The sequence below is a fragment of the Chanodichthys erythropterus genome, chromosome 14 (assembly GCF_024489055.1).
Source record: "Chanodichthys erythropterus isolate Z2021 chromosome 14, ASM2448905v1, whole genome shotgun sequence".
NCBI classification, from domain to species: Eukaryota; Metazoa; Chordata; class Actinopteri; order Cypriniformes; family Xenocyprididae; genus Chanodichthys; species Chanodichthys erythropterus.
Genome location: NC_090234.1, coordinates 24,820,060 through 24,839,102, shown reverse-complemented (window position 1 = coordinate 24,839,102; position 19,043 = coordinate 24,820,060). Strand labels below are relative to the sequence as shown.

The 19,043-nt window shown below is 38.2% G+C and overlaps 1 protein-coding gene across 6 annotated transcripts in view; it reads right to left on the bottom strand.

The window, feature by feature from the left end:
* Nucleotides 1-2,737: 2,737 nt before the first annotated feature.
* Nucleotides 2,738-19,043, bottom strand: part of LOC137035353 (diacylglycerol kinase beta-like) — a 126,194-nt gene continuing 109,888 nt past the window's right edge. For 3 of the 6 annotated variants that reach the window (XM_067408533.1, XM_067408534.1, XM_067408538.1), the window contains 3 exons: nucleotides 11,242-11,362; nucleotides 10,376-10,436; nucleotides 2,738-8,526 (listed from right to left, as the gene is read on the bottom strand). In XM_067408533.1, the coding sequence (XP_067264634.1) occupies nucleotides 8,428-8,526; nucleotides 10,376-10,436; nucleotides 11,242-11,362 (281 nt within the window). In that variant the 3' untranslated portion in view covers nucleotides 2,738-8,427. Of the gene's footprint in view, nucleotides 8,527-10,375; nucleotides 10,437-11,241; nucleotides 11,363-19,043 lie in introns of those variants that run through there. The other 3 variants (XR_010897057.1, XM_067408535.1, XM_067408537.1) reach the window with 2 other exon arrangements.

The window sequence follows — 19,043 nt, the reverse complement described above, 5'->3', positions numbered from 1 at the left end:
CTTCTGGCTTTCACAGGAGGACAATGATAGCATGAAAGAGAAGTGCAGTATGCAGTTACTGGTGTCATTGTTTCTCCTTCTTGATGCTGGCCTTTTTTAGCACTGCCGAGCTGTCAGGGTCTCCTTTTTATAGCACCTTTCACTAATGTGGTGGGAGGTGCGAAGGGGGTGGCCAAGAAGAGCATATTGTATTTATTCTGCTTCCTAAATACACAGGCATCAGTGGCACAGCAGCACACTTCTCTCTTTGATTCGTTACATTTTTAAGGGAGAAATATTAAAGCGATCCGCTATCACTCACTGTGCAGTGCGGCTCTGCTCATCAGAAGGGCTTATTTGTGCCCATGACTGGGTCAGTGTGACAGTTCTGGCAGCCTGCCCTTCTCTGGAAATGTGGGCTAATCCATGGAAGGAGATGTACTGCACATGACAATTGTGACAGAGCGGCAAATCTGATCCCTACACCTGTGTCACATGTAACACAAGAAAAATCGAAAAGTTTAAACCTTAATCTTGCATGTAACCCATGTAACATGATTGGTGTGCTCTGAATGAAGGAATGCATTCCACTTTATGAACTGTCTGTGTCAAGCAGATTTTACTGCTTGACACAGACAGTTAATAAAGTGGAATGAAGGATAACACGGCCTCAGGCCACTGGTGCTCTCCCAAAGAGAGACATGATGGGACTTGATGACTATTAATAGTTCATGGAGAGATAATTCCTGCCTCATTATCTCCGCACATCCAAGAAGCGTAGGCTTCGTCCCAGCTCACAGCTTCTTGTTGTGTCATCTGCATTTTTCTTCTAACAGGGCTGTATTTACAAGCACAGAGGCCACAGGGCTGCCTGACAAAAACAAACAGTCATATACAGCCTCACAGGGCATCCATCTGATACTGTAAATGGCATTGCAAGTGTTGTGATATTACTCTGGGGCCAGTTGCATAAACCACTTAGACTAGTCTTAAAATTTAAGACACTAATGTTTTTCTTGAAGAGTGGTCCTAATTTTTTAAAGTCTGTTACATAAAAAGGTAGATTGGTGTAATTTGAATTGGAAAAATAACATTGATTACCCCTTGGTTAACTGCAAGTTGGTCAAACTAGTTCTTAAGACACAGTCTTAATATAGTGACTAAGTTTATGCAACTGGGCCCTGCTGAATGTACATTTATATATATTATATTATTTTCCCATTGATAATCTCTCAAAACCATTTCCCCTTGATTTCATTAAAACAAACAAAAAAAACTACAGGCACTGGAAGCAAATTTTTAGAGGATTTAAAAGTAGAAATGTGGTGCTTATAATTTTATAAAAGCACTTACATTCATTTTTATGGACTTTTAGTTTATGGAAAAGTTTCCTAATAAAAAAAATATATACCAAAATCAATTTAAAATACATTTCTTTCATAATAATAAGTATACTTCAAACATTTATTGACATATCACACATACTGACTAAACTTTATTTGGAGTATTTCTTTATTGTACAATGCACATTTCTTAATATTATGCCTACAAAAGTGTTTTAATATCACTGTTAATAAGGATTGTATGATCTTCAGTTTTTAAATTCAAGATATTTAAAGTGTTCCGAAAGTATTGCAATAGTTCCACTTTAGCACACTTAAATATACTTACAGTATATCTTTAGTTGGACCTCAGCACTACTTCAGCACAATTAAAAAAATGCATTAAGTACAAAATTAGTTGTTCCAATTTAGCAGACTTATAGTAAGCCAGATACCAAAAATACAATTGCAGTTTTTTTTTTTTAAATTGCATTTTTATTTAGCACATAAATATGTAAATGTATTGTAGTTAGCACAAAATAAATGTTTTTTAAATACATTTTAGTATATTTTGTTTTCACTATGTGTTAGCATGAATGAATTGGCGCTCCATTGTAAGTGCATAACTGTGAAATGCTTTTTTTTTTTTTTTTAATAAAACAATAAATGCAAATAAATTTTTATGGTGATCAACATTATGTCAAAAAAAAAGTAGTTTTTTTATAATGATGCCATATAAGAACCATTTTTGGTTCCCCAAAGAACCTTTCAGTGATCAGTAACTTAAAAGAACATTTTAAATAACCTAAAAGAACTGTTTGTCACTATAAAGAACCCGTTGAAAGGTTTCATGGATGTTAAATGTTCTTCATGGAACCATCAATGCCAATAAAGAACCTTTATTTTAAGACTGTAATAATTTTTAAGAACCTTCATTGACAGGTTCTTTGGGGAACCCAAGATAGCTCTTCTGGCATTGCTGTGAAAACCCCTTTCTGGAACCCTTTATTTTTTAAGAGTGCAGCATAATGTTGAGCTTAATTGGTAGTGAACCTGGAACATTACTGTATTTCATTAAACCTGACAAGTGGAGGATTTATTGTTTGGTTATCAAAATACAATAACATATAGCCACTGGGGCAATACCTTCTAAAGGTACATCTTTTTATCAACACCTAAAGCAGGGATGGGGAACGTTGGTCCTGGAAGGCCACTTTCCTGCAGAGTTTAGCTCCAACCCTGATCAAATTCACATGCCTGTAGCTTTCTAGTAATCCTGAAGACACTGATTAACTTGTTCAGGTGTGTTTGATAAGGGTTGGAGCTTAACTCTGCAGGACAGTGGCCCTCCAGGACCCCCCTGACCTAAAGCATGCATATTAGTACCTTTTGAGGATACCCCAATGACAAGCTGTTGTACTGATAAAGGTACAATTTCTAGAGTCTAGGAAGCCACAAAACCAAGTCAGTACTCTTTAAAGTTTCTCACTTCAGAGTGCAGGTTCAGCAATGCTGTGGCATATAATGAGAGAATAACACACCAATTACTTGGGAAAGATTAAATAAAAAGTCAATTTCTTGCAACTGCAACATGTTATGATTTAAACTCATCTGTGCAAGTCTGTGCAAGGTGTTGTATGAGAGATGGAAGCAAGTGTGAAACTATGCTGACATGAGAACTGAAGTGTGTGGATCTTAAGTACAGCACTAAAAGCTCACAGTATTTCTCCAGAGAAACTCATATCATCAGTGCAGGAGCACAGAAATCTGTGATTTATTGTGTGAACTGAAATTCAATCACGTTAAGTAGAGGATTGTGTCGGCGCCTTTGCCGGATGTGAATAAGCGTCCCAGCCGAGCCACCCAATGACCGACACCAGACACAGAGCTTCAGTCTCTTTGTTTATTCAATAAAACTCTTTTGTCCATTAACATGGATGCCAACAGCTTACAAGAAACAGAGTAACAGAGTCTAAGTGGGTCTGTCAAGGGCACGATTCACCCTTTAACCCAATCTCAGCCTGCAGGACTCCAGTCCTTGAACTTTGTTGCCTACCACACAGATGAACTGCTACAAACCACACTAACCCTAAGGCAGGAATAAGACAGTGAGTTAACACACATGTAGAACATCACATTCAGGGTTGATATGGGCTCTACTGCATCAGTGCCGCTCAATACTGTTCATCTGTCCCAGCTAAGAATAGAGCTACACTGAGATAAGCCATAACGGTCTCTAAGAGACCAGTAAGACGAGCAGAGAGAGAGAGAGAGCGCATCTGTTCGCTTCTCACTGTTAGAGGGCAACGCGATGCTTAGAAGATTAAGTTAACATCATATTTGAGTCCCGGATTCTGGTTCACCATCCTTAAAAATCTCAAGAGGACAGGGTTGGGCAAAATTCAGAACTGAAGAATCAACTCCCTTTCAACTCATGAGTTGAAAAATGTTAATAGAATTGCCCACATCCAACATGAATTTGAATGATAGGAAGAGTAACTTCATGAATTTTAATTCAAAGGAATTCATCACAGGTAATGCACCCTGAGAAAAGGAAAAGTGTTCTTTCACCCAGGGCCATCCTTCTTTACTATCTATCGTTCTATCAATCTATCGTTCTATCAATCTATCGTTCTATCTATCTATCTATCGTTCTATCTATCTATCTATCTATCTATCTATCTATCTATCTATCTATCTATCTATCTATCTATCTATCTATCTATCTATCTATCTATCTATCTATCTATCTATCTATCTATCTATCTATCTATCTATCTATCTATCTATCTATCTATCTATCTATCTATCTATCTATCTATCTCTGTCCATAAGGTCAAGACATTTTTGCAAAACAAGGAATGAGGATTTGACAAGCCGCAAAGTTTTTGACAATTTTATGAACTCCTTTGAATTTCAATTGATTTTAAACTCACATTCTTACATTCACATTCCAAATGCAATTCTGCATCCTGCTCACTACCTAAATTCAGATTCAGAAATTTAATTAGAATTTAAAAGGCATTCTCAATTCAATTCTGAATAAAGCACAACCCTGCAAGAGGCAGCATGTTTTTTTTAGTTGTTTTTTTTTAGATAAAATCAGATTATTGGCATAAGAAAATAGACAGTGATGGGCAGATTGAGCAATCACAGTTTTCGGACAGCTAAAAATAATCGATAAAAGTCAGTCAGTCCACAAATGAAGACATATGTGGTGCCAGAGATCATGGAGCTCTTTTGTGATGTGCAGGACATCGCTCTATCACCTCCCTTCTCTGAGCGTGAGTATGTCGGTGTGATGACACTAACAAAAATGAGTTATTGCAAAACGGCAAAACAGATGTTGACCTCTCATTTTTCCCTTCATTTTGTAGATTTTTCAGTGACTTGTATTGCAAAATTCTTTGCTCCAGGCAAAACGCTATTTTGTATTGGTAAGTTAAGGCTATCAGTTATTCACAGAAATGACACAGAAGGGGACATTGGTACGATTTAGAAATGACATTTCTCGTAGGTGACATTCCTCAGTCGCCCTTTGCTCAGCATATATTGGCGCCAAACCTCTGTCTACAAAATACTAAACAGAACAAAGAACAGCCACAGAGGTACTTGTACAATGAACATGCTACTAACGGATCAAGGAAAAGTTCAGTGGATAGATACAAGGGGCTTGGCTAGGGTCCAAAATATAATCATGTGAAACTAATAAGGTAACAACAATCAGCGTGGTCTCTCTTCAAACAGACGTCTTTGTCTTCTTTGTTTCAGCAGGCATGCGGTGGTTAAATTTTAGAGAAAATATAAACAATATCTATATATACATAACTGTTTAAAATCATTCTAAACTGTAAAAAGAAAAGTAGTTGTAAACATGCACTCGTAACCAAACCGCCATTCTTTAAACACCAGACTGTCACACAGGATAAACCATCTGTCCAATGACCACAGAAACAATGGAGCTCTATTTGCCAAATCCACCATTAAATTCTATGATAAACCCAAGGACTGGAGGTGGACGTCAGTTCTGTGGTCATATGGAGAGATTAGCTTTTTTTAGGACACTGGCGTAGCTTCTGCGGTTCAGTGTTCTTTAAAGGGAACATTAACCTGCTAACCCTGGTAAGAGCTCAGTTTCAAAAGCCCACACCTGAACTTTAAGTCAATCTGACCCCAGTTCTGTATTGGTGAAATATATATATACAGTTCCAACACAGACCTTTGCACCCTACGGCACACTGCGAAAGCATCTGATGATCACTGCGTGATGATCTATATCAGACGCATCTGCCAGATAGCTACAGTCAATCATGTGACCCATAAGGTATCACTGCTAATCTCTGATACTATATTAAGTTATACCTTTAAACACATTCATATATATATATATATATATGCATACAAGGCTCTTAGATTATACAAATACTGATACATGGTGGGCATCTTTTAGTTAAATACTCATTACGGGCCTTCTCAGAAGGGCTAAAAATGAAAAAAACTCACTTTTTGCATCTTGAAGTCACTGTCGTTGACAGTAACTTCCGTTCTTTGCATTCATCTGGACCGCTATCAGACCCGTTTAACTGTTGACCTGAAATTGTGAGCTCATGTTTTCATGCTGCAATTAGGAATAGTGTTTCACTCCCTGAAATAGGAAGTTAAATTTAGGCTCTGTCCATGCAGCAGTAAATCAAACCCCACTGCAGTAGCTTGTTGTGACAGACGAGGTCCAGAGGATTCAGTGTTAATACCGGCGCTGGATCGATTTCAGCCCATCTCTGAATGGAGATGCTGTAAGCTACAGCGGAGACTTTCTCAGAAACACATTTTCCTTAAATTCTTATAATATGATTCAATTTGTTAACATTACTTAATGCATTTGGAATCATGAATGAACAATTAATAATATTTTTACAGCACTTAATAATCTCGGTCAATGCTAATTTGAACATAATTCATAGATTTGCAAATATTTAGGTTGTATAAATGAACATTCTTTAATATCTTCAGAATATACATGAATTAACAATGAACAACAGTATAAATTAGGGTTAAACTAGATTAATAAATGCTGTAAATACATCGTCAATGCTAGTTCTTGACATCTAATGCATTAACTAATGTCATAAGGCAATACCATTATCTCCTTATTGTTCCATTTGTAAATAATTTAATTCAATTTGTACCTTGCTGATAAAACCTGCCCAAAACAGCCTAAATTGGTTTGCTGGTCTTAGTTGGTTAATAGTCTGCTCAAACCAAGATGAATGTTTGGTGTGAAAATTCAGTGTGATAAACAATTTAATGTGGTGTTATAATCACAAGAAACCAACCAATAAAGGTCGGGGTATACTTCATTTTCTGAGATCCGCTCCGTCTTGCGCACAGTTGAACGCGCAAGACTTTTAACGTATACTTCTTTGGTCGTGAGTGCGGAAAGACACGTTCAGCCTGTGTGACTATCTAGTGGATTTTGTTTTCAAGTGCTCAAGTCACTCGCACATGCACAAAAATTGGACGGGGTGTGCGGATGACCCTCCTGATGACGAAAATTTACGTCACACGGAAAGTGCGCGGACCGACGGCCGAAGTATACTTTAGGCTTAAGATTTGCGCTTTTGGTCACATGTGCAGAGCCATTGCTGTTACATAAAACTATGACTTGGTGCTCACGAACAGAGTACTTTATTTCTGCTTTTCAGTAAGCGCCACCTACTGTCAGAGAATGAAATTGCACTTTAAATCTCCCAGTGTGGCATTTTTCGTACTGGTCTGAACAAGCGAAATGCGTGCGAAAATCGGACCGAATTTTCATGCCAAATGTTTGTGTTGGTGTGAAAAGGCTGTCAAGATTTTGATCTTTATTTGGTCCAGCTGGGTAACCTGCTAGTCTGGGTAACCAGCCTGACCATCTGAAAAGTGCCCAAATCCCCTCTAAAACCAGCCAACAGACAGGCAAACCAGAAAATGCTGGTGCAAGATGTTTTTCTTATCAGCAGGGCATTTCAATAAAAATCAAATGGAATCTTCTCCTAAACTTAATGGCACATTATTTTAGATTTGGCTTAAAAATACAAATAATACAAATTATTGCACAAATTGCCACATTGCTAATAAACGATCATTGGTAAAAATGTTTTAGTACACTTATTCTCTTTTCTAAGGGTTCATTAAACTAAAATTGTATTTTTTTTTAAGACTATAGGTCCATTTTCCACACTTAGCGCTAGCACTGTTGTTTTAGTGGGGAGTATAGGATTGAATAAACATCCAGCTAACTGTAACAACTTTCACTGGTCAGTTTTGCGGCCTGAGGGCGAACACCAAAAAAGCCTGAGGCAAACTACAGAAGCTGAAATGTTACATCTCTTTCAGGCCAGTCTAACCTATCCCTATCAGCAGACCCCCATAAACATCTTCATAATGGATGAGTTTGCATCTTTGTAGGGCCTTGGAGAGGCACTGGAATGAGTGCTTTGCATGCACTGATGTATAATTCAGTAAGCTCCTTTAGGAGGAAAGTTTGTTCCCTAGTCCTGCTAGACTTAACCAGGGCCCAGTGACGTCCATACGTGCACCACCAACTCTCATGTGAAGAACATTATCGTGCCAGGGTGTCTCTTGCTCTCATTCTCTTTTCACTTGAACACACTTCTTGTCCATTTACTGGGTGAGTCTCTTGCTCTTCTGGTCCTGCCTCTCTCTCTTTTTCTCTTGGAATTTGGCAGTATCTTCTGATGAGCCGTCTCAAGAGGAGGGAGAGGGCACGCAGTGTGATCCCAAGGCAGTGGCCTACTGGTAGGGGGGAATTTGGTTGGAATTGAGTCATAGCTTACAGGTCACGAGCCTGTGATAAGACGTTCTGGATGATAAGACACAGGAAGTGGTCATGACACTCAGAGAGGGTCCGTTCAACTGGTTCAGCCAGGCTGTGTTGGGAGATGGAGTCCATTAGAGGCCCATTACAGTGTTGTATTTGTATTGATTTGTTCCACAAAAGTGTTTGAAAAGTCTCTTCTCTTTGGGTTCCACTAGCCAAAGACAAAGAAGAGGCTGAGGAAGGTGGTGATGCTTGAGTGTGTTTTTTATGATTGTAGAAGAGTGGCTGTTTTTTGGAGTCCCACATTTAGTCCCGACTTCTGTTGCGCTTCTTGAAGAAGAAGAAGGGAGTTTTCTGTGGCGGTCCCAGCAGCATGGGCACCTGGTTTTTGTGCGTGATCCGTATCTGCAGGAAAGAAGGAAAGATTACTCTCTGAAGACAACCAAATCGGAACAGTTGGCTAAATCCTTCTGGTTGTTAATTGCTCACTGTTTTAAGCAGTTGTAACGCTCACATTCAGCAAATGAGCTGACAGAAATCACACATGTCCAAATTAACAGGCACAAATTTGAGAATGTGAGAGTTGACCTTGAAACTGAAATAACATCCCATATTCCCCTCTGCACAGTTGGGCAAATTAGAGAGGACTAAAAGCACAGCAGCACACTTTTTTATAGCACTTGCGCTGACAGAGATGTATATATAGCGGAGGACATTGTGTTGGCGCTACGTGCAGATGGAAAGCTACATGTTTATTCCCCTCTCTTAATGACATAATCAGTCAATGGCAGGGTGTGACATGACAGTGTTTTAATTAACAGTCTGCTCGCTGGGACGACTGAATGTACAAAGCTGCAACAGATCGGAGGAGGCCATTTTCTGAGATGGAGAAAAGGTTTTGCTCTGAATTGACACCTATCATTGAGCTTTGGGTGTATCTGACTTCACACTGCATCAGATGCTCTTGTGAACTTTAAAGGGACAGTTCACCCAAAAATGAAAACTACCCCATAATATACTCACCCTCAAGCCATATTAGGTGTATATGACTTTCTTCTTTCAGCCAAACACAATCAGAGTTATATTATTATCCTGGCTTTTCCAAGCTTTATAATGGAAGTGATTGGAGGGTGAGATTTTGAAGCCCAAAAAAGTGCATCCATCGATCATAAAACATACTCCATGGCTCTTTTTTAAAAAAAACGTAACTTCCGCGATGTAGTACACAATGCTATGACGTTCCACGCTATGCCATGACGTTCTTTTTAGACACAAGTTGAATGCATATGCTTGTTTTACTTTATAAAGTTTTAAATAAGAATATTTGTATTACACAAATGCATTGATTCACTTCAGAAGGCCTTTATTAACCCCGCGGAGCCACATGGAGTACATTTTAGGATCGATGAATGCACTTTTTTGGGCTTCAAAATCTCATCCTTCAAACACTCCCATTATAAAGCTCGGAAGAGCCAGGATATTTATATATATATATATATATATATATATATATATATATATATATATATATATATATGATTATGTTTGTCTGAAAGAAGAAAGTCATATACAGCTAGGATGGCTTGAGGGTGAGTAAATTATGGGGTAATTTTCATTTTTGGGTGAACTATCCCTTTAAGAGCAGACAGATACTGCGGTCTCTTTCAATATGTTTTTTATTTATAGTCTTTTGCAACTTATGGATAGAAGTATTGTACAGTTATTCTGGTGCAACTTTAAAGAACCAACAAGGTGAGTGGGGAAAAAACAAGTAGCAAATAAAAAAAAAAGGTTGTTTAGTTGATCTGAAATCTAACATCTTCACCCAATCCCTCTTGAAAAGATAGTCTGGAGTACATTCAGTTGAACTTAGGTTCAAATTGTGCGATTGCTGATGTATAGTTTGCATATTTCAAACAAAGAAACAAAATTGGCATCTTGTCCTTTCCAGCATCAACTAGCTAGAGCTGTGCTAGTACTCATGGTGATAATCACAACCCACTAGTCAACGTGACGAATCAGTGTGACCAACAGCGTGAACTCTGTGGGGAAATCTTTTGCATGGACACCGACTGCATGGATTCCTATTGAAATGACTGCATTTTGACCACAATAACTTATAACGTAGTGTCATAATGTGCTCTTAAGTCTTGCTTTGTCACAGTGTCAGACAAATTGTCTGGTATGGGTCATGAAAGTGTGTTTCAGATATTCAAATAAAACTGTAAATGAAAGCAAAATCAAATGAGCTGACCGTGCATGGAGGCTGCATCCACGGTTCTCCATCGATCTGCATGGGCAGCAGCCGGGACGTCCTGTGGACAGATTGACAAGAACAGAGAAAGAAAGACAGAGCTGTTACGGGTCAGGTCATTGACCAGGCAGACCGCGGGCACGAGGCTCCTATACAACACTTTTCCTGGATGGCTCTGAACACTGTGCTCTTTGTTCCCACAGCCCCATTCCCAGCCAGGCCCCTTACTCTCTAAACTAACACACTCACACAGTTCAGCACCTCCATCTCCATACACACACAGTTACAAAAAGTTAGTTTAGTCTTTTCAGCAGGGCCACTACGAGTTAAAGCAACACAGCATGGGAGAATGACAATGATGAATGCCCTATTAATGCAGATTACGGAAAGTATTAGGTCGTAGGCAGACCATCCTGTGTACAGGTGAGGAAACAGCAGTGAAAATTGTGAATAACCACCTTGCTTCAATTCAGCACTAACTGTTAAGGTCATTGTGAGTGTTTAATGGAGCGTAGCAAGCTGGGGCAACACAAACTTGTGAAGTAGCACCTCAGATGTGATGAGTCTCCACTGGTTCATTAGCATACGTCAGGACTGAGCAGTGTGTGTTTAGACATGCTACAAACATCATTATTCATCAGTAAGAGCAGTTCAGAATGTTAGAGCTGTTGGCAAAGCGAGTGACAGCGGGTCAAAGGTCTGATTGACTAGCCGCACTGGCCAAGATAGGACATCCTGCTAAGGGGGAGGGGGAAAAGAGAGACATTTCAGAGCCATGGACACGAGAAGTCAGAGTGTTTGTCTATGAGTTGGACAAATACTGAACTCTTAATCAATGTGTATGTGGACGGGCACGAACTACTGACCTGATGGTGACATTGGAACACTGCGCAAGGCGCCGCCCAGCGCTCTTGAGACCCGTGTATATCTGACCCATCTCGATGGCTCCCTCCAAACCCACCACCTCCAGAAGCTGGTCACTCAGATCTGTTCAGTGGGAGATGAACAGACAGATAGATTCTTTGTTGTTTCATTTAAGGGGAGATACTACAGGCAAAAACACTGTTTTTTCAGGCACCTGGCAATTTTGAGATTTTGCGCTTTTTGGCTTTTCATAAAGTGTGTTTTCAGACTGGTGGAAAGAAAACATCCAAAAAGAACTTACATACACCAAACTTTATCTATATTCTGAAGGTTTTTACAGAGGGATTTGTTGATATATAATTTGCAGAATTTTATACAACATTTTATTCCTAAAAAAATGGTGGAAATTATTTTTTTTCCTGGCTGTTGATAGTATATTCTGATTTATGGAAAGATAAAAAGAGATATCCAAAATTCCTTTTGTAAAAACCTTTTAATTTAATATGTCCAAAAAATTAAATGAGAATTTTGAACCTGACTTCATCCAATATTCAGATTTTTTTTCTAGAAATGTATGCAAAATTAGCGCATATTTAATTAGATAACGCCTCATTTGCATATATAAACATAACATTTTTAGAAAACTTGTAATACAAAAAATGTTTGCAATTTTTAATGTAATCAATCAGTTGGCGAAGTATGGTGATATCTATTAGTTCATTTTTTTACCCTATTCACCTGGGGTGTCTCGCCTTAAGTATCAACATTCTCTCAGATGTTTTTTTCTTAAAATTCATTAGGAGAACTAAAGGGCGATTTAGAATGATTTATGATTAGTTAATGTGGATGGCATAGCTTAGATAATTTGGTATTGTAAGAGTTTGATGATAAATAACTGAGTTCATTTTTTGAATGCAGCACAGTTTGTGGGTTAGTTCACCCAAAAAATGAAAATTCTGTCAGCATTTACTAACCCTTATGTCATTCCAAACCTGTTATGTTCACATATAAACACTGATCACACATACATAGAGCACAACAAATATGGAGAAAAAAAAGAAGCTCAAACATACTTGCTTGATGCACCGGAACAAACCACATTGCTTCTTGCACATCAAACACATTTAAGCTTCTGTTTACCATATTTGCATGAATGTGTGTTGATCAGAAGACTTGGATTAAACCGTTCAATTCATATGGATTTCATATTCGTTCTTTTTATAAACTTTTTGAACCATTCAAGTTTATGTTTCATGCACTTTCAATGGAGGGACAGAAATTTCTGAGGTTTCATTAAACACATCTTCATTTGTGTTTAGAAGATAAAAGACAAAAGTCTTATGGGTTTGGAATGACATGAGGGTGAGAAAATTACAAAATTGACATCTCCTCTGAAATTCCAACTCCACATTCTGAGAATACTGGAGTATTTTTCTCACTGTGAACAATATGAGAACCATAAGATGTAGGGTAAAAGACTCAATTAATTAGCAGTGCTCTCTCATTGTTGTCTAGGAAAACAACTGTGATATTAAAGATGCTAGACATATCATTTTATGGGAAAGGAAGAACAGGAGAGTCATTAGAAATATCTAAATAGCATATTAAAACCACATCAATAGCAAACTCTACACAATTAGAAAGTAAAATTGCATTTAGGTGGCAGTATGGGAAATACGCATAAAACATGAGCATAGAACTAGGGAAAAAAGACAATGAGGTCAGTGGTTAAGCCTAGTAGGCTAAGCTTTAGTAAATGCTTGTGGAACATTGTTATCCCTTTACTCACTCATTAACTTTCTCTCTCTCACACTAGCACACTAGGGTCATGACAGCAAGTGTCCTATATGTGTGGACACACACACACACACAGGTTTGTTTTGCTATCAAAGTGAGGACATTCCATAGGCATAATGTTTTTTTTTTTTCTCGTAATACCAGTGTAATATCCATGTCATTATAAAAGTTGTGTCCTCATGAATCACAAAAACACTTTTTATATTTCATAGTTTCATTTTCATTAGTAATTTTGTTTTAGTAATTTTTAATCTAATTTTTATTTACATTTCATTTCACCTTTATTTCAAATAGCCTTTCCCTTATTATGGGTTTCCTTGATGGACTGTTGTCAGTGTTTAGAGTTCTCGCTGGAACATTTGGATTCCATTGTAACCAGTGTGGCAATCTGGGAACCCTAAATTGTGCAAAAAGATACGGAAGAAAACCCACAAAAAATGTTCTGAAAACCAGGTCCTATGTTCATTTGCAAATTAGAAGCAATTAAAATGAGTTTACTAACACTATATTTAAGACTTTCTCATTCTCATAGGCTACTATCCTGCAGTCTAAAAAGGCCATGTAGTAAAAATCCCTCTTCTCTTTCACACTCCATCCATTCCAAAATTTGACCCTCATTCCTGGCTAATCAGTGAAAGCTCCAGCTAGCTGTTCAGTGGATTGGTGCATAACATCCACACAACCCAGAATTCATCACAAGTTCAAGCCAAATGTATACCATACGGAGCGATCAGTCAAAGAGATGTTTCAATTTCACTCATGTTGGGTCCGTCTATAAAATTCAAAGCTCATCCAGCCTATCATTAACAAAAAGGTCTCTGATGTGTGACATGTACTTAAAGGCACATCTGCAAACAGCTTATGTTTACTCTCTTCAGCTGCCTAGAGTCCAGACAGGCAGCGATGGTGTGTTTAGATGAGGCTGTATGTTGTTTAACACATTATAAACACTGTTAATAATTTTATAATGTCACCTGACAAAACACAGACACACTTTTGCAACCCAGCAGGAAACTGCTGCCTGGCTTATTCTTATAGAGAGAGATAGAGACTTGCGCAAGGATGATGATGCAAGATCGAGCTCCAGAGAACATCACACCCAATGCTGACCACACAGAAATAACGCATTAAGTATATATGAACAAACAATAAACAACCATTTTTACAGCATTTCTTATTTAGGTTTATGTATGAATGTACTATTGTCATTGTTAATTCATGTTCATTCATAATGCCTTAAATAATGTTTTATACAACTTGAAATGTTAAAAATATATTAATATATGTATGAACTAACCATCAAAAGTTAACAGTAACATTATACGCAGACATTTTTATATAAAGTTCAGGTCTCTTGAAACCATTCAGAACCATAGTACAAACTACATGTCGAAAGAGAGAAAAATCCGTCCCTGATTTCAGTGTTACTGATTCTTTAGGTTAAGATAATAAATTCAGCAGCTGTGAATATTGCATTTATGCAAGTCAGTGAGTCATTGTCAAGTTTAAATATTTCACAGAGCAAATTTCACGGCACATATCACAAAACTTGTCCTCAGTGAATGTGGCCAACTTCTAAACTGAGTACACTCCAGGAACGCCTACTCGACCAAACAGGTCTTCTGAGAGAAACTTCACTACATTTCATTAAGCAGAGGACTACAAATGAGTCAAAATCTACATGTAAAAATGAATTCTTTTTTTATTTAAAATTATTTTATAAAATTAATTTAATCAAACTTTGATAATTGCCTTTGTCTTTTAAACAACTGATAAAATAGTATTCAAACTACATTTTATAAAAATCACTTGTCAAGTTTATAATCCATATTACAGCAGCATATGAGAGTCAAATTGGATGACTACAGGGACTCATCTCAAGATCACTCATTTAACAGTTGATCTACTGCCAAAATTATACATATATATATATATATATATATATAAATTATTGAAAATATTCAAATCAGGAATGTCAGAATCAGAATGCATGATTTATGCATAAAAAAATGTCCTTCAAAACCAACTCTTTGAATGATGTTCACTAACCCAGGTGAAGTTTTTCAGTTGGATTGGTGTTTATTCTTTTTAGCATGCAGTGTGAAGTATTTCACTATTTCAACTATATGACTTTTGTTTCCCAAGGCTCTGAATACTGCCGTATGATAGTTTTCAGCATGTGGTATGACCTGTGAATCTCTTTTGTTGAGTCAGGACCTGGCTGAAGAGAAAAAGCTGCCTGCCAGTGTTTATAAAGTGTTTATTGATTGATGAGAAGTGGAGAGGTTTGAACCTGCCTGACTGTGCAGCTTTGCTGGGGGATATTGTGACTCACCTCCTCTGAAAGGTCAGACAGGAGAGGTTTGCTGAGAGGTGAACAAACCGTATGTTTCGCATGGAGGGCTATGAAGTGCCCCAACAGAGAAATCTGTGCCTGCTATCCTTTATCCACCTCCACAATGCCACTATTTGACAAGCCTGTCAAAGATCTTGATGCTTCATGAGCTCTATACATCTCAGAAGTTTTCTCGGAAAGAATAATAGGATTGAGAGCTATAAGAAGAAAAGAGGGAAGTAAAGAGGGCAGATTAGAACTCCAGCACTCACAACATGAAGTGACGTGAGTGATAAACGGCTCTCTAACACCCAAAACTGCAACAATATACAGCCTCACACTCATCTACATGGACTCTGTGCCTGCTAATTCACCAATTTCGGCAAAATATGAATAGTTGACGTTGACTAAATTCTATGTCCTCCTTGTCTTTATCTGTATTTATTGACCATTTTGGATCATTTAAATTTGCTAACTAATGGTGCTTTTCCACTGAAAGGTATGACTCGGCTCGGTTCGGTTCGGTTCGGCACGGCTCGGCTCGCTTTACTTTCGGTTTGCTTTTCCACTGCAGTTTAATACCACTTCAAAGTGGGTGGGATTACAGAATGATCATTATAGTTGCACCACCTTTACTGCCGTGGATCCGCTCCTCATCCTGCAACTCGTTTAAAAAAAAGTTGTGTGAACAAATGATACTGACTATTTAAATCTAGTGGGTTTGGTGTCTCGTGTTTCAAATCCAATGACGCTGGTAGTGATGATTCTCTCCGACCAATCGGTGATCTGCAGTGTTTACACGTCACATTTAGTATCAGTACGGCATGCTTGGAACCTCAACCGAGGTGGTACTATTTAAGCGAGTTCTGTACCGAGCCATCCTATGCAGTGGAAAAGCACCAAAAAAAGTGAGCCGTACCGAGGCGTACCAAACCATACCATGCAGTGGAAAAGCACCATAAGATTGCAGTGATATTAAAATTCTGCCCGATACAGATAAGCCGATATTATAATTTACATTATGAACAATGGATGTTCATTTTGAGATTCGCTAAAAAATGCATTTAACTGTTTTTAAACTTTAAGTGAGCGTTAGATTAATTTAAATGTAAAAATAAGGAAAATGAGCTTGAACAATTAATTATCTGATATTGACCGGTATATACTTTATAAGATACTTAATATTTTTAGGGACAGTATAGAGATGACAGCAAACGCCTGGGAATCAGGAAATGTTGCAAGCCAGATTCAAACTCAATCTGCTGTAGTATAAGCGTGAGCATTAACGGCTGTTTTTTTCCCATTTTTTGCAAACAAAATATAGTCACCCAGTTATTATGAAAATTCTGTAAATCACTGTAAAAAGACAAGTAATAATATATTCACATATGCTGTATGCTATATCCAACTGTGTATTTACTGTCAGCCTTTTGTTTCATGGAGCAAACGTATAATTATTATCAAACACACAGCCTCTTGTTCATTGCCCCAAAAGCAGCAATAAAATAATAATAAAGAGAGGGAGGGGAAAAAAATTGACGGGAGCCTTATTTTCCACACGACACGAATGTTTCCCGCTCTGTCAGGTCTGGGCTTTCTTATTCCAGGCAGCGCATCACAGTGAGGCAGCGCTAAGAATAGCTCACAAACGCCTTCTTATGTAACCGTGTCAGAATGCATTGTGTGGAGGATATTAAGTCCTGGCTAAGCAGGGTCGTGTTGGAAGTGCAGAACAAATGACAGTGATCTAAAAACAAATTACATGATTCACACTGTAGAAAATCACAAACTCTAGTTGATCACTGCCATGTACTTCATTGGAAGCCCCTTCTCAGTTAACTGTGATTTCAGCTGAAGTCATTCAGTGAACACTACTGAGTAGGGGTGTCACGATTCTCCAAATCCTCGATTCGATTACATTTTCGATTCTAAGGTCACGGTTCGATTCGATTCTCGATTTTTACATTTATTTTTTTTAAAGCGCAGGTTGCTATGCCATTTTTCAGACTAGACTTTTATGCAATATAATCACCGTAGCTGTGAGATGCGTTCTACTTGGGATTGGAGTTCTAAACCACCGAATAAGGTCGTATGTCTGCGGCTATGAATACTCCTAACGCCTGTTTCACACTGCAAGCGTGAGCGTCGCGTGCGCAGCGCATGAGCGTAACTACACCGTCGCTGCAGCTGCAGAGACGCGCGAGTATTCACAATGGAAGCATTTGTACAGCGTCACAGCAGCGGCTCGAAGCTGCATAGTGAGAATTTCTTTACAAAGACAGCTATTAATTTGTTTTTATAAGTTGGTCATTTATAAACTTGATAGTCTTGAAAGTTTGTTAACATGGGGAAGTGTACAACATTTTCATATAAACAAATAAATAAAAATAAATAAAAGCCTCGTGTTATCCATTGCTGCACATGAATGAGGTGAGCTTTGTGTTTGACATCATCTGCCGCGTGCACATGTTTACAAGACGGCAAACTCGTATGGTACACGCACATAAGCATAGCTTGCAAACGGTTGTTTTTTTGTTTTTGTCGACAACGCGAACGTTGTCAACATAACTCACTGGAAATCCAGAATACTTCCACACCAGCGACTTCAGTGAAAGAGGAGGGGGTTCGAGTTCTGTCGATGATGGGTCTCCTGCATCTGCAGTTGCCATGCTATCTTTTGAGTGGCTGTTAGAGGAGGTTGACTGGCAGTGTTTTTTTTCCGCTTGGCAAGCAACCGGACACGACATGGGGGCGCGGCAGCATCGACGATTCCATTTTTTAATTCGAAGTTCGAGATTGTGACTTAATTTCGGTCGATTTCGATTTAAAATCGAAATCGTGACACCCTTACTACTGAGGTCAGCATACTCTTCAACAATGGCATTTTGAAAGTCACTCTCATTTTAGAAAGCAACAAAAAGTGAACCTGCATGTGAAGCTCAAACTGTTCATATCGTACAATGACAACTATTCATCTAACTCTAAATTGTTCCTGTCCGCTGTAACGTCTGGACCAATCAGCCACACAATTATTCATTGTATTTAATGAATTACCCATAAACTCACTCTCCCTATCAAAGTTCTCTAAACTCATCCCCCTAAAACTGTAACCAGCATCCCAATGTTGCTAGCACACAGGCCAACCTAGGTGTCCTGTTACAGTTATATGGTACTTTTATGATCCAGAAGAATTCTGGAGAGACTAGTGACTCATTCTTCCTGAGAAGGACAAATAAACTCTCTTAATCCTATGTATTCTCTATATAACCACTTGGGAAATGTATAAACATGTATCCAAGTTTCCCATCTCATGACTTTCCTTTTATAGGCTTTATTCTATGTATTAATTCTCTCTTTTGAACTATTTTGGTATTAATGTTCCATAGTTGCAAATGTATAGTTAACTGAGATCACATTGGCAGCATGCTTGGTATCTACGGACTCCAACTTTCATTTCCTATTTGGTAATTTATGTCACATGTTACTAACTCTGTGACACATTAGTATTATAAGAATCTAGAAGGTTATTCTCTCATTCATCCAATCCAGTGTCTTATGCTAATATCTTGCTACAGAACAAAGACTCGTAAAACTTCCCTCTGAAAGGGGAACTCCTTATTGGCTCAGACACCTCAAGAGGGTGTGACATCTTCACCCCTTATATTCACTGAT